Source organism: Procambarus clarkii, chromosome 48, assembly GCF_040958095.1.
Source record: "Procambarus clarkii isolate CNS0578487 chromosome 48, FALCON_Pclarkii_2.0, whole genome shotgun sequence".
Classification (NCBI taxonomy): Eukaryota; Metazoa; Arthropoda; class Malacostraca; order Decapoda; family Cambaridae; genus Procambarus; species Procambarus clarkii.
The window spans coordinates 28,965,344-28,980,303 of record NC_091197.1 but is presented as its reverse complement, the minus strand read 5'-3'; the positions used below and the strand labels follow the sequence as shown (position 1 = coordinate 28,980,303).

Here is a 14,960-nt window from a genome sequence, read left to right as displayed (position 1 = left end):
GTGTGTAGGCTTGAGGACCATTCAAGGTCCTGACCAACATATACATATATGTATACATATATTATATATATATACATATATTATATATATATACATATATTATATATATATACATATATTATATATATATACATATATTATATATATATACATATATTATATATATATACATATATTATATATATATACATATATTATATATATATACATATATTATATATATATATACATATATTATATATATATATACATATATTATATATATATATATATATATATATATATATATATATATATATATATATATATATATATATATATATATATATATATATATATATATATATATATATGCAAACAAGCCTGAATGGTCCCCAGGACTATATGCGACTGAAAACTCACACCCCAGAAGTGACTCGAACCCATACTGCCAGGAGCAACGCAACTGATATCTAAAGGACGCCTTAATCCACTTGACCATCACGACCGGACAAAAGAAGTGATAGCCGAAGCTATTTGAACCACTTCCCCGCCGGCACTCGGATGGTAATCTTGGGCATAGCATTTTATCGTGAGTTATAAATAGTTAAATAGTTATGCCCGAAACGCTTTGCGTAATAGTGGCTTTAGGCATTGTATGTACTAGCTCTACCTATAAGTCAAACAATCCTTGTAAATATTTATTGTATGTATGTACCTTACCTAAATAAAATTGTATTGTATTATCAAATCACCTCATTCTTTGGGGCACACGTGAGGAACACAAATGCGAACAAACCTGAATGGTCCCCAGAACTATATGCGACTGAAAACTCACACCCCAGAAGTGACTCGAACCCATACTGCCAGGAGCAACGCAACTGGTAACTACAGGATGCCTTAATCCGCTTCACCATCACGACCAGACAAAAGGAAGTGATAGCCGAAGCTATTTGAACCATTTCCACGCTGGCCCTCGGATGGTAATCTTGGGCATAGCATTTTATCAAATCACCTCGTTCTTTGGGGCACACGTGAGGAATACAAATGCGAACAAGCCTGAATGGTCCCCAGGACTATATGCGACTGAAAACTCATACCCCAGAAGTGACTCGAACCCATACTCCCAGAAGCAACGCAACTGGTAACTACAGGACGCCTCTGGAGAAGTTACATCTTCATGTCGTAGAGTGATAGGTGGAGCTGCCTCTACTCCATAGACTCTGGAGAGGGCGTCGGCTATGATGTTGTCAGACCCCTTGATGTAGAGATCTCCAGGTTGAATTTCTGCAGATATCAAGCCCATTGTACAAGCCGTCGAGTGTGGAATTGTGCTTGCTGCAGGAGGTGTAGGGTGTTGTGGTCCGAGTAGATGGTGGTAGACCGAGCACTTTTCAGGTATTGTTTGAAGTGCTGCAAGTTCAGGACGATGAGTAGCTCCCTGTCGATTGTGCTGTAGTTCCTTGTAGCTGTGGTCGTTAACAGGTATATTCTCCTCGCCTCGTTGTTGTATTAGGTCACCCCCGATGCCGGTACCACTGGCGTCGACATGGAGGATGAAAGGCTTGGTGATATCTGGCGAGGCGAGAATAGGATTAGAATATGGCAAAGGAGCACTATTATGGTCCTGAAAATAGTTATGAAGATCAGGGAGGATTTCCGATTTGGAAAGCGCTAACTCAGTGTCAGTGCTTTCGGGAGGAGAAGCAGGGAAGGTCTCACTGTGGATGTATGGACTTTTAAAGGAAGAATATGCTATTAACACAGTGGGAGGAGTACCATTATATAGCTTCAGGAGGTTGACGTGGCACAACTGGGTCTTCCGCCGCCTATCTGGAGTCTCAAGAACGTAGTTGTAGTTGTTTCTGCACTCCTTGATGCGGTAGGGTCCTGAAAACCTGTTTTGCAAAGGAGAACCTGGGATAGGGAAATAGGTCAACACGAAGTCTCCCGGTTTAAATTTCCTTACTTTGCTGCTTCTGGTCGTAATAAGTCTTCATCCTCTCCTGGGCTTTCAATAGATTATCCTTAGCAAAGTTATGCACCCTCTCTAGAATGTGTTGCAGGTTTTGAAGAAACTGGGGCACATTCTGATGCTCACTGAAGGTGGCATCACGTAGAGAGTCTTTAAAAGCTTTGAGAGGAGTACGGCACTTACGTCCGTAGAGCATCTCATAAGGAGATACTCCTAGAGACTCATTGGGGAGACTTCTAAATATACACATGATTAGATCTAGTTGTTTATCCCAATCCTTAGAGGTTTCATTGCAAAACTTCTTCAGGAGTGCTTTAATAGTCTGATGACTACGCTCAAGAGAACCCTGTGAAGCAGGATGATAGGGGCTGGACAATACCTGTTTGATGTTGAACTCTTCCAGTGTCCTCTTGAAGAGATCACTGGTGAAGTTGGTGCCACAGTCGCTCTGAACCTCCCTTGGAAATCCATACTGGGTGAAGATCTTCAATAAGTGTTTCACCACAGTAGCAGCCGTAATGTTCTTTACTGGAACTGCTATGGGGAATCTGGTGGTAGGACACAGGATGGTTAGTATATAGGCGTTACCAGAACTGGTCCGAGGTAAAGGACCAACACAGTCTATAATAAGTCTGTGGAAAGGTTCCGCAGGCACCTGAATGGGTGTCAGTGGTGCTCTGGGAATAGAGATGTTCGGTTTACCTGCCATCTGACATGTATGACACTGTTTGACGTACTGTTTGACGCTATTTACCATACCTGGCCAGTAGTAGTCTTGACGGATTCCGTGGTAGGTCTTGTTAAATCCGTAGTGCGAGAGTGCTCCGTGGGCCAGGTGTAGAATAGTGGGCCGCAGGCTGGCAGGAATCACTAGTTGTTCGACGTTGGCCCAATCGTCCTCCTCCTTCAGTTTGCTGGGTCTGTATCTGCGGTAGAGCAACTCGTTCTCTAGAAAGAACCCAGGAATACTGTCAGGTTGAGTCTCAGCCTGGAAGAATAATGGTGTCAAGGTAAGATCTTCCCTCTGTAACTTACGGAACTCCAACCTGGTCAGATTCGGGGGTAGATTTCTGAGGGTCTTGAGGGACAGCGGTAGCAGTAGAGTCAGCTGGCTGTGGTCGTGCAGCTTGTGCACGGGTGGTCACTAAAACCGGAGGAGAAACTTCATCACTTTCTTGAACCTCTGCTGGAACATATTCAAAGATGGGATTATCCATTACAGAGGTACACACCTGGGGTTTGTCCATGATGATCAGGTTGGTCGGTTGCAGGTCTTCTGCCAAGTCGTTGCCCAGGAGAAGTTGCACTCCAGGCATGGGAAAAGGCTTTTCCCTGATGGCGACTTGGACTTCACCGGTCACGAAGGGACAAATCCAGATGAACTCTGGCGAGTAGGATAAGGAGTGGTAGCAGTGAGGTCAGTGATAAGGACGGTTTCCCCGGTGTAGGCGATATTGGGCACAGCTGATTTCAAAATAATTGATTGAAGAGCCGCTGTGTCCCTCAAGATCTTCAGTTTGAAACGTCCCTCCGGATCTGAACCGTTGGTTACTGAAGAGAGAAAAGATCATTAACATGAACACCAACATTCATCACAGGCTTACCGGACTTAGGATGAGTCTGTTTGGGTTTAGTGGATTCAGTATTACCTTTGTATTGAGACTTACCACATTTATCTATGATATGTCCATAGAGTCTACAATACTTACAGTACAATTGCGAGCCAGCTTGATCGGTACTCACTTTCTCGTAACTGTACCAAGACTTATTACTGGAAGGATGGTTCTGGTGTCAGCCGGTGAATGAGGCTGTAAGTGTCAGCCGACTTAGCACATTATAGGTAGTCGGTCTCTTCTTTGTTTGCTAAATATAAATGGACAGGAGGATGCACACGCCTCAAGAATTCTTCAACTAGCATGAGGTTGACGAGTTCTGCAAAGGTAGAGACATGTGCTGCTTCCAGCCATTTCATAAAATATCTCCTTTTGGTATTAGAAAATTCTAGAAAGGTGGTGGTACTTGCCTGTAGGTGGTCACGGAATTTTCTTTGGTAGCTTTCGGTGGAGAGAAGGTAGGCGTCCAACACTGCTTGCTTCAGGGTCTGGTAGTCATTCTCAGACGCCAAAGTACTGAGTGTAACTGCAGCTCTACCTGTGAGATGTACTCTGAGAAGGGTAGCCCATTGGTCGGCAGGCCAGCTAAGTTGATTAGCAAGGGTCTCAAAGGTGGTAAAAAATACGTCGACTTCTGTCTCTACGAATGGTGGCATTAACTTACTTGCATGTGAGATATTGAAACTTACTGGAAGATTGGCGGTAACTTCCTGGCGTTGAGTGAGGTGTGTAGTTTCCAACGCGAATTCTTGTTGACGACATTCCATAGCCAGAGCTGCCTGTTGTTTGTTATGCTCGCGTTGCATCTCCAGGTGACGATGTTTTGCTTCAAGCTGTACTCGCTCACGCTCACGGAGTGTTGCAATCTCACGTTCTTGTTCTTCTTTCCTCAAGGCGGCTTCTTCTTTCCTCAGTTGTAGAGCTTCTTTTGCCAGGGCAGCTTCTCGTTCTTTTTCTTCCTTTCGTATGGCAGCTGCTTCCCTTTGCTGCTCTCGTTCGATCTTGGCAAGTTCTAGTTTGAGTTTTATAGCAGCCAAATCAGGTTTATCTGCAATAGAGTAAGTTTCGTGAGTTTCAGAGTCAATCTTACCTTCCTCTAAGAGATAATCCAGTAACAGGTTATGCAGTTCATTTTTGTTAGCTCCATGGGGAACATCTAGTTGATACTCATGTGCAAGAGTTGGTAATTCAGTCCTCTTGGCACGACTTAAGTTCCCTATTTCACCTGCTGGATCTGCACGGAAAGCTTGGAGACGAAACATGGTGAAATTAGCAAATAAATGTACAACGAATATACTGTTGTGATATGGTGAATGTCAGAAACAGGACAACGTGGCAACTGGTACCTATCCTGTGGAATCGTTAACAATTAATGTTAATTTCAAGATGGTAAATGATTAATAAATCAAGATCGCAGGAAATCTTGTACCCGGTAATCAATGTAAGAGGATAAGGGCAAGAAAATCCTACTAAGTAAGCGAAACTGAGTTTCTAAAACAAATGAATCATTTAATTGCCTCAAAAGTGAATTAGGTAGTCCAAGAATGTAGGCATACCTTGCCGAGTCTCTATAGGACATAAGCATAAGTTTTTCCCACTGAAATGAAATATGATACTTACAGAATTAGCGAACTTTTGTGCTCTGAAAAAAGAAAGCTAATTCCCTACCTAGGTAAATATCATCATCTCTGACCGACGTGTAGGGGTGCGAGGTGTCAACTGGTGATGAGAACTGCTGCTGAGGTCCCAATTCAGCAACAAAGTTCGTGCTAGAGGAACTATGGCCCTCTTTATCCTCCTACCGTCGGATTGCAGAAGATTAGGTGCTCTTGACCCGGGGACAGACCACAGTACCAGGGTACCAGTATGATGATCTGCCGAAAATATGAGAAATATCCTAGGGACAAAGATGGTAAACACGAGTAATAACACGGAGGGAGAGATGACCAATTAAGAGAATGACTGAGGCCTACAGTCACCACGTAATCCAAAGTTGTCTCACACTCACCATATGCTACTCTCGGAATGCACAATACACACAGCACCATATGAAAATAAAATTGAATATTGAAAATAGTGAAAAGTAACTGTACCAAAGCCAAGTAAGCTTACCACAAATTTACGTTCTGGTACTAGTACCTGAGTGAAGCTCCTGGACAGGTCCCCATGAAATGTGACGGTAAAGTGTTGGAGTGTTGATGTTCGGCAGTCCACCAATGGCAGGTGTCAATGCCTTGTCACACTTACAGAATAAAAAAGAGACTGCTTTGCCTGTTTGTCTGTGGTAAGGTAATGGGAAGACACTGCAAAACACAAAATATAAACAATGAAATTTTAATTACTTTAGAAAACAAGATATGAACAAAGACAATCCCTTGGCTTACGTAAAATTCAAAACAAGTCAACAAACAAAACATAAATAATTAGTAGATATGAAATTTTACTCTAAAACAAAATAAGGTGCAAGACAATAATAATAATAATCAGGTGCTGAGAATATTGGCTAGAGCTGCCCTTAGTACACGACAGCCAGGGCTTAGTCTACCAGAGAGAGATGTCAACTTCTATGAGCACAAAGATATTCTGAGGAGGACAGCGTGAGCTGGCCCAGACGTCGACTCTGGGCGCCCTCTACCTGACGTCGACTCAGGTAGAGGGCGTGAGTGCAGGTGCTGTCGGCGATACACCAGCCAATCAGGAGCAGGCAGGCGGAGAATGGGTAGTTTGCTCGTTGACGGCGGGTGGAGAGCCGGTGTGTCTGGTGGTGCAAGGTACGCTTTGCTTCCTGGGCAAAACGTTTTGTGATACTGGTGGACGTATCTTCAATATAATATCTTGTACTTGTAGAATGACGTAAATGATATAGGGAAGAGCAGGCTCAATCTCTCTTGAAAGAGATTATCGTCACTATATATATACATATATATATATATATATATATATATATATATATATATATATATATATATATATATATATATATATATATATATATATATATATATATATATATATATACATATATATATATATATATATATATATATATATATATATATATATATATATATATATATATATATATATATATATATATATGTATATTTTCCCACCACATTTAACCAATCAGTAAAAAATAGTTCATGTCTTTACTTTATATTCAATCAAAAGTTTCCCATTTTCTTGGTTCATTAATCTCACCTTTACCATCAATATTCAACATCGGTTATGTGCCGTCAAGTGCACTTTACTCATCTATTTTCTTTGTAATACTCCTACTGTAAGTGTAGTACACCTTTAGGGTGTTGTGGGCCTGACTCCCCTCTCTGAACCTTTTCTGTTTAGCCCAAACTTTTCATATTTTCCTCACAACTCTTGTTTTCATTTGCATTGTTCTTATTAAGAAAACTCCCTTGTTTGCCTCCATCAGAACGGCGCTGTTATTGTTCCTGTAACGCTTGTGTTGCACTGTGTAGTTTAGATCTGTGTAAGCTGAGTAGTGTAATGTTGTGTTGTGTTGTGTTGTGTAGTGTAGTGTTGTGTAGTACAGGTATGTGTAAAGCTGAGTAGTGTTGTGTTGCGTTGTGTTGTGTAGTGTAGTGTTGTGTAGTACAGGTATGTGTAAAGCTGAGTAGTGTTGTGTAGTGTAGTGTAGTGTTGTGTTGTGTTGTGTAGTGTTGTGTAGTACAGGTATGTGTAAAGCTGAGTAGTGTTGTGTTGTGTTGTGTTGTGTAGTGTAGTGTTGTGTAGTACAGGTATGTGTAAAGCTGAGTAGTGTTGTGTTGCGTTGTGTTGTGTAGTGTAGTGTTGTGTAGTACAGGTATGTGTAAAGCTGAGTAGTGTTGTGTTGCGTTGTGTTGTGTAGTGTAGTGTTGTGTAGTACAGGTATGTGTAAAGCTGTGTAGTGTTGTGTAGTGTAGTGTAGTGTTGTGTTGTGTTGTGTAGTGTTGTGTTGTACAGGTATGTGTAAAGCTGAGTAGTGTAATGTAGTGTTGTGTAGTGAAGTGTTGTGTTGTGTAGTGTAGTGTAGTGTAGTGTTGTGTAGTGTAGTGTTGTGTAGTACAGGTATGTGTAAAGCTGAGTAGTGTTGTGTTGTGTTGTGTTGTGTAGTGTAGTGTTGTGTAGTACAGGTATGTGTAAAGCTGAGTAGTGTAATGTAGTGTTGTGTTGTGTAGTGTAGTGTTGTGTAGTACAGGTATGTGTAAAGCTGAGTAGTGTTGTGTTGCGTTGTGTTGTGTAGTGTAATGTTGTGTAGTACAGGTATGTGTAAAGCTGAGTAGTGTTGTGTTGCGTTGTGTAGTGTAGTGTAGTGTTGTGTAGTGTAGTGTAGTGTTGTGTTGTGTTGTGTAGTGTAGTGTTGTGTTGTACAGGTATGTGTAAAGCTGAGTAGTGTAATGTAGTGTTGTGTAGTGAAGTGTTGTGTTGTGTAGTGTAGTGTAGTGTAGTGTTGTGTAGTGTAGTGTTGTGTAGTACAGGTATGTGTAAAGCTGAGTAGTGTTGTGTTGTGTTGTGTTGTGTAGTGTAGTGTTGTGTTGTACAGGTATGTGTAAAGCTGAGTAGTGTTGTGTTGTGTAGTGTAGTGTTGTGTTGTGTAGTGTAGTGTTGTGTTGTACAGGTATGTGTAAAGCTGAGTAGTGTAATGTAGTGTTGTGTAGTGAAGTGTTGTGTTGTGTAGTGTAGTGTTGTGTAGTGTAGTGTAGTGTAGTGTTGTGTAGTACAGGTCTGAGTAAATCAGAGTAGTGTAATGTAGTGTTGTGTAGTTTAGGTCTGTGTAAATCTGAGTAGTGTTGTGTAGTGTAGTGAAGTGTTGTGTTGTGTTGTGTTGTGTTGTGTAGTACAGGTCTGTGTGAAGCTGAGTAGTGTAGTGTTGTGATGGTACTGAGGCCCTGTTGGACCTTGTAACGAACATACAAGTCCACCTGTCACATTCTGCTCAGGTAACTACAGAACAAGGTGTATTTAACACCATCTGTTTCGTTGTCATATAGAAGTCATTGCGGAATTGAACAAAGGTTCCGTTCCTCCGTAATTCATACATAAAAGTGTTGCATTAAATGTTTCATGTTTCTATTGATCTCTGAGCATCTCTGTGTTTTTTAATTATTGTTAACAGTTATTGTTAGTTTGGTAAATTATTGGTTTATGTAAACTTCCACATTGGTGGTTCAGAGGTTAAGTCTGCCTGTGGATACTCCGAGAAGTGCGGTACACCTCCAGGGGTTTACAGCCTACACATGGTAAAAGGGGATTGGGTTTGAGATTGGTCTTTGGGCCTCTCAACTACAGGAATGGTCGTCAGGGCCGCCATAACTGCCTACTGATCAAGCTGCAGGTATACTTTAGTCCCCAACATTGTCCAAGATCACGGTAAACTCTTAAACTCTTAGTGTACATATACCGAGACACAGGGAACACACACACACACACACACACACACACACACACACACACACACACACACACACACACACACACACACACACACACACACACACACAGGGGTGTAGTCTGGTAACCTGGTGGATAGCGCCCAGGACTCGTAATTTTGTGGCACGGGTTCGATTCCCGCACCAGGCAGAAACAAATGGGCAAAGTTTCTTTCACCCTGAATGCCCCTGTTACTTAGCAGTAAATAGGTACCTGGGAGTTAGTCAGCTGTCACGGGCTGCTTCCTGGTGTGTGTGTGTGTACTCACCTAGTTCTACTCACCTAGTTGTGTTTGCGGGGGTTGAGCTGTGGCTCTTTGGTCCAGCCTCTCAACCGTCAATTAACAGGTGTACAGATTCCTGAGCCTATTGGACTCTATCATATCTACACTTGAAACTGTGTATGGAGTCAGCCTCCACCACATCACTTCCTAATGCATTCCATTTGTCAACCACTCTGACACTAAAAAAGTTCTTTATAATATCTCTGTGGCTCATTTGGGCACTCAGTTTCCACCTGTGTCCCCTTGTGCGTGTGCCCCTTGTGTTAAATAGCCTGTTTTTATCTACCCTATCAATTCCCTTCAGAATCTTGAATGTGGTGATCATGTCCCCCCTAACTCTTGTGTCTTCCAGCGAAGTGAGGTTTAATTCTCGTAGCCTCTCCTCGTAGCTCATACCTCTCAGCTCGGGTACTAGTCTGGTGGCAAACCTTTGAACCTTTTCCAGTTTAGTCTTATCCTTGACTAGATATGGACTCCATGCTGGGGCTGCATACTCCAGAATTGGCCTGACATATGTGGTATACAAAGATCTGAATGATTCTTTACACAAGTTTCTGAATGCCGTTCGTATGTTGGCCAGCCTGGCATATGCCGCTGATGTTATCCTCTTGATATGTGCTGCAGGAGACAGGTCTGGCGTGATATCAACCCCCAAGTCTTTTTCCTTCTCTGACTCCTGAAGAATTTCCTCTCCCAGATGATACCTTGTATCTGGCCTCCTGCTCCCTACACCTATCTTCATTACATTACATTTGGTTGGGTTAAACTCTAACAACCATTTGTTCGACCATTCCTTCAGCTTGTCTAGGTCTTCTTGAAGCCTCAAACAGTCCTCTTCTGTCTTAATCCTTCTCATAATTTTGGCATCGTCCGCAAACATTGAGAGAAATGAATCCATACCCTCCGGAAGATCATTTACATATATCAGAAACAAGATAGGACCGAGTACAGAGCCCTGTGGGACTGCACTGGTGACTTCACGCCAATCGGAGGTCTCACTCCTCACCGTAACTCTCTGCTTCCTATTGCTGAGGTACTCCCTTATCCACTGGAGCACCTTACCAGCTACACCTGCCTGTCTCTCCAGCTTATGTACCAGCCTCTTATGCGGTACTGTGTCAAAGGCTTTCCGACAATCCAAGAAAATGCAGTCTGCCCAGCATTCTCTTTCTTGCTTAATCTTTGTCACCTGGTCGTAGAATTCTATTAAGCCAGTCAGGCAAGATTTACCCTCCCTAAACCCATGTTGGCGATTTGTCACGAAGTCCCTTCTCTCCAGATGTGTTACCAGGTTTTTTCTCACGATCTTCTCCATCACCTTGCATGGTATACAAGTCAAGGACACTGGCCTGTAGTTCAGTGCCTCTTGCCTGTCGCCCTTTTTGTATATTGGGACCACATTCGCCGTCTTCCATATTTCTGGTAGGTCTCCCATCTCCAGTGACTTACTATACACTATGGAGAGTTGCATGCAAAGTGCCTCAGCACACTCTTTCAGTACCCATGGTGAGATCCCGTCTGGACCAACAGCCTTTCTAACATCCAGATCCAGCAGGTGTCTCTTGACCTCCTCTCTCGTAATTTCGAACTCTTCCAAGGGCGCCTGGTTTACCTCCCTTTCTCCTAGCACAGTGACCTCACCTTGTTCTATTGTGAAGACCTCCTGGAACCTCTTGTTGAGTTCTTCACACACCTCTTTGTCATTTTCTGTATACCTGTCCTCGCCTGTTTTAAGTTTCAATACGTGTTTTTTTACTGTTGTTTTCCTTCTGATGTGACTGTGAAGTAGCTTTGGTTCGGTCTTGGCTTTGTTTGCTATATCATTTTCATAACTTTTCTCTGCTTCTCTTCTCACCCTGACGTACTCATTCCTGGTTCTCTGGTATCTCTCTCTGCTTTCTGGTGTTCTGTTATTCCGGAAGTTCCTCCACGCCCTTTTGTTCAGTTTCTTCGCTTCCATACATGCCCTATTATACCATGGATTCTACTGTTGCTTCTCGGATTTTTCCCTACTGTACTGTACTCACCTAGTTGTGTTTGTGGGGGTTGAGCTCTGGCCCTTTGGTCCCGCCTCTCAACCGTCAATCAACAGGTGTACAGATTCCTGAGCCTATTGGGCTCTATCATATCTACTGTGTGTGTGTGTGTGTGTGTGTGTGTGTGTGTGTGTGTGTGTGTGTGTGTGTGTGTGTGTGTGTGTGTGTGTGTGTGTGTGTGTGTGTGTGTGTGTGTGTGTGTTTACTAGTTGTGTTTACTAGTTGTGTTTTTGCGGGGGTTGAGCTGTGCTCTTTCGGCCCGCCTCTCAACTGTCAATCAACTGTTTACTAACTACTTTTTTTTTTTTTTTTCCCCACACCACACACACACACACACCCCAGGAAGCAGCCCGTGACAGCTGACTAACTCCCAGGTACCTATTTACTGCTAGGTAACAGGGGCACTTAGGGTGAAAGAAACTTTGCCCATTTGTTTCTGCCTCGTGCGGGAATCGAACCCGCGCCACAGAATTACGATTCCTGCGCGCTATCCACCAGGCTACGAGGCCCCCCTGTGTGTGTGTGTGTGTGTGTGTGTGTGTGTGTGTGTGTGTGTGTGTGTGTGTGTGTGTGTGTGTGTGTGTGTGTGTGTGTGTGTGTGTGTGTGTGTGTGTGTGTGTGTGTGTGTGTGTGTGTGTGTGTGTGTGTGTGTGTGTGTGTGTGTGTGTGTGTGTGTGTGTGTGTGTGTGTGTGTGGTGTGAAAAAAAGTAGTTAACAGTTGATTGACAGTTGAGAGGCGGGCCGAAAGAGTAGAGCTCAACCCCCGCAAACACAACTAGGTGAATACACACACCCACACACACACACAGAGTTTCAGAGACTACATAGCAGGCACCATGACAATGGGAGGACCAAGAATAATAGTAGCAGTAATATACAACCCTCCACCAAATGACAGAAGACCCAGTCAAGAGTATGAAAACAACAACATGGCAGTTAACACTATAATTGAGATGGCAGCCTCTGCTGCCTGTAGAAATAGATCCCACCTGCTCATCATGGGGGATTTCAATCACGGAAGGATTGATTGGGAGAACAAGGAACCGCATAGAGGCGAGGATACGTGGAGAGCCAAACTACTGGAGGTGGTGACTAGAAATTTCTTAACCCAGCATGTCAGAGAACCCACAAGGATGAGAGGGAATGACGAACCAGCGAGACTCGACCTGGTCTTCACCCTGAACGACTCTGACATAAGAGAAATCGGTTTTGAGGCCCCAGTAGGAATGAGCGACCACAGTGTATTGATGTTTGAGTACCTGATTGAAGAAAGGTTATTGAACTCGAGGAGGAATACCGAAACCAAAAGGTTAGCATACCGAAAGGGAAACTATGAGGATATGAGAAAATTCCTAACAGATATAGCATGGGAAACAGAGCTCAGGGAAAAGACGGCCCAAGATATGATGGACTACATCACGCAAAAATGCAAGGACGCAGCAAACAAGTTTGTCCCAGCCCAAAAGGAAAACAGGGAAATGAAGGTGAGAAACCCATGGTTTAATCAGAAATGTAGGCTAGCTAAGCAGCAAAGTAAAAGGGCATGGAGAAACTATAGGAATAACAGAACACTGGAGAGCAGAGAAAGATACCAGAATGCCAGGAATGAATATGTCAGGATGAGAAGAGAGGTAGAAAGACAATACGAAAATAACATCGCAAGCAAGGCAAAGACTGAACCTAAATTGCTGCATAGCCACATCAGGAGAAAAACAACAGTAAAGGAACAGGTTATGAAATTAACGATAGGGGCAGAAGGATTCACTACAAACGACAAGGAAGTGTGTGAGGAACTGAATAAGAAGTTCCAAGAGGTCTTCACCTTAGAGCAAGGAGAAATCCCAGAGATAAGAGAGGGAATAGCTAACCAGGAACCACTGGATGAGTTTGAGACTACCAGCGGGGAAGTAAGGAAGTGTTTACTAGAGTTGGATGTGACAAAGGCTATAGGCCCAGATGGAATCTCCCCTTGGATACTAAAGGAAGGAGCAGAAGAACTGTGCCTCCCACTCTCCATAGAGTATAACAAATCACTGGCAACAGGGGAACTGCCAGAAATTTGGAAAGCAGCTAACGTAGTCCCGATATACAAGAAAGGGGACAGACAGGAGGCACTGAATTACAGGCCAGTGTCCCTAACCTGCATACCATGCAAGCTGATGGAGAAGATTGTGCGAAGAAAGCTAGTGGAACATCTGGAGCGAAAGAACTTTGTAACACAGCATCAACATGGGATTCAGGGATGGCAGGTCCTGCCTCACAGGGTTACTTGAATTCTACGACCAGGCAACAAAAATAAGGCAAGAAAGAAAAGGGTGGGCAGACTGCATATTTTTGGATTGTCAGAAAGCCTTTGATACAGTGCCACACAAGAGGCTAGTGAAAAAGCTGGAGATGCAGGCTGGAGTGAAAGGTAAGGTACTCCGTTGGATACAGGAGTACCTAAGCAACAGGAGACAACGAGTCAGTGTGAGGGGTAAGGTCTCAGATTGGCGTGACGTTACGAGTGGAGTCCCGCAGGGGTCAGTCCTTGGATCTATACTGTTTCTGATATATGTAAATGATCTCCCAGAGGGTATAGAATCGTTTCTCTCAATGTTTGCCGATGATGCAAAAATTATGAGGAGGATTGAAACTGAGGACGATAGTAGGAGGCTACAAGATGATCTAGACAGACTGAGTGAATGGTCCAACAAATGGCTGTTGAAGTTCAACCCGAGTAAATGCAAAGTAATGAAACTAGGCAGTGGAAATAGGAGGCCAGGCACAGGATACAGAATAGGAGATGAAGTACTTAATGAAACAGACAGAGAGAAAGATCTAGGATATCACACCAAACCTGTCTCCTGAAGCCCACATAAAAAGAATAACGTCTGCGGCATATGCGAGGCTGGCTAACATCAGAACAGCGTTCAGGAACCTCTGTAAGGAATCATTCAGAATCTTGTACACCACATATGTAAGACCAATCCTGGAGTATGCGGCCCCAGCATGGAGCCCGTACCTTGTCAAGCATAAGACGAAGCTGGAAAAAGTCCAAAGGTATGCCACTAGACTAGTCCCAGAACTAAGAGGCATAAGTTACGAGGAAAGGCTGCGGGAAATGCACCTTACGACACTGGAAGACAGAAGAGTAAGAGGGACATGATCACAACCTACAAAATCCTCAGGGGAATCGACCGGGTAAACAAGGATGAACTATTCAACACTGGTGGGACGCGAACAAGGGGACACAGGTGGAAGCTGAGTACCCAAATGAGCCACAAAGACGTTAAAAAGAACTTTTTCAGTGTCAGAGTAGTTAGTAAATGGAATGCACTAGGAAGTGATGTGGTGGAGGCTGACTCCATACACAGTTTCAAATGTAGACATGATAGAGCCCAGTAGGCTCAGGAATCTGTACACCAGTTGATTGACGGTTGAGAGGCGGGACCAAAGAGCCAAAGCTCAACCCCCGCAAGCACAATTAGGTGAGTACAATTAGGTGAGTACACACACACAGGGAGGGTTGAGTGGGGGCAGGTAAGGTGAGGGGAAGGGAGTGTTTCCCCTCTGCATAGAAACCCTCCCTTCCCCTCACCCTACCTGCCCCCACCCAACCCTCCCTACCCCCCCCCACCCCATTCTGACCCTGTCACCCCTTCCCC

The 14,960-nt window shown here is 43.6% G+C and overlaps 2 protein-coding genes across 2 annotated transcripts in view; one reads left to right on the top strand and one right to left on the bottom strand.

The window, feature by feature from the left end:
- LOC123750909 (S-antigen protein-like) overlaps positions 1-1,285 on the bottom strand; it is a 72,041-nt gene extending 70,756 nt beyond the window's left edge. Inside the window, exon 1 of the mRNA XM_069302803.1 lies at positions 1,154-1,285. Coding sequence (XP_069158904.1) covers positions 1,154-1,285 — 132 coding nt within the window. The remainder of the gene's footprint in view (positions 1-1,153) is intronic.
- A 66-nt stretch (positions 1,286-1,351) lies between these two features.
- Positions 1,352-14,960, top strand: part of LOC123764875 (mucin-22-like) — a 33,558-nt gene continuing 19,949 nt past the window's right edge. The window contains exon 1 of the mRNA XM_069302802.1: positions 1,352-1,377. Coding sequence (XP_069158903.1) covers positions 1,352-1,377 — 26 coding nt within the window. The remainder of the gene's footprint in view (positions 1,378-14,960) is intronic.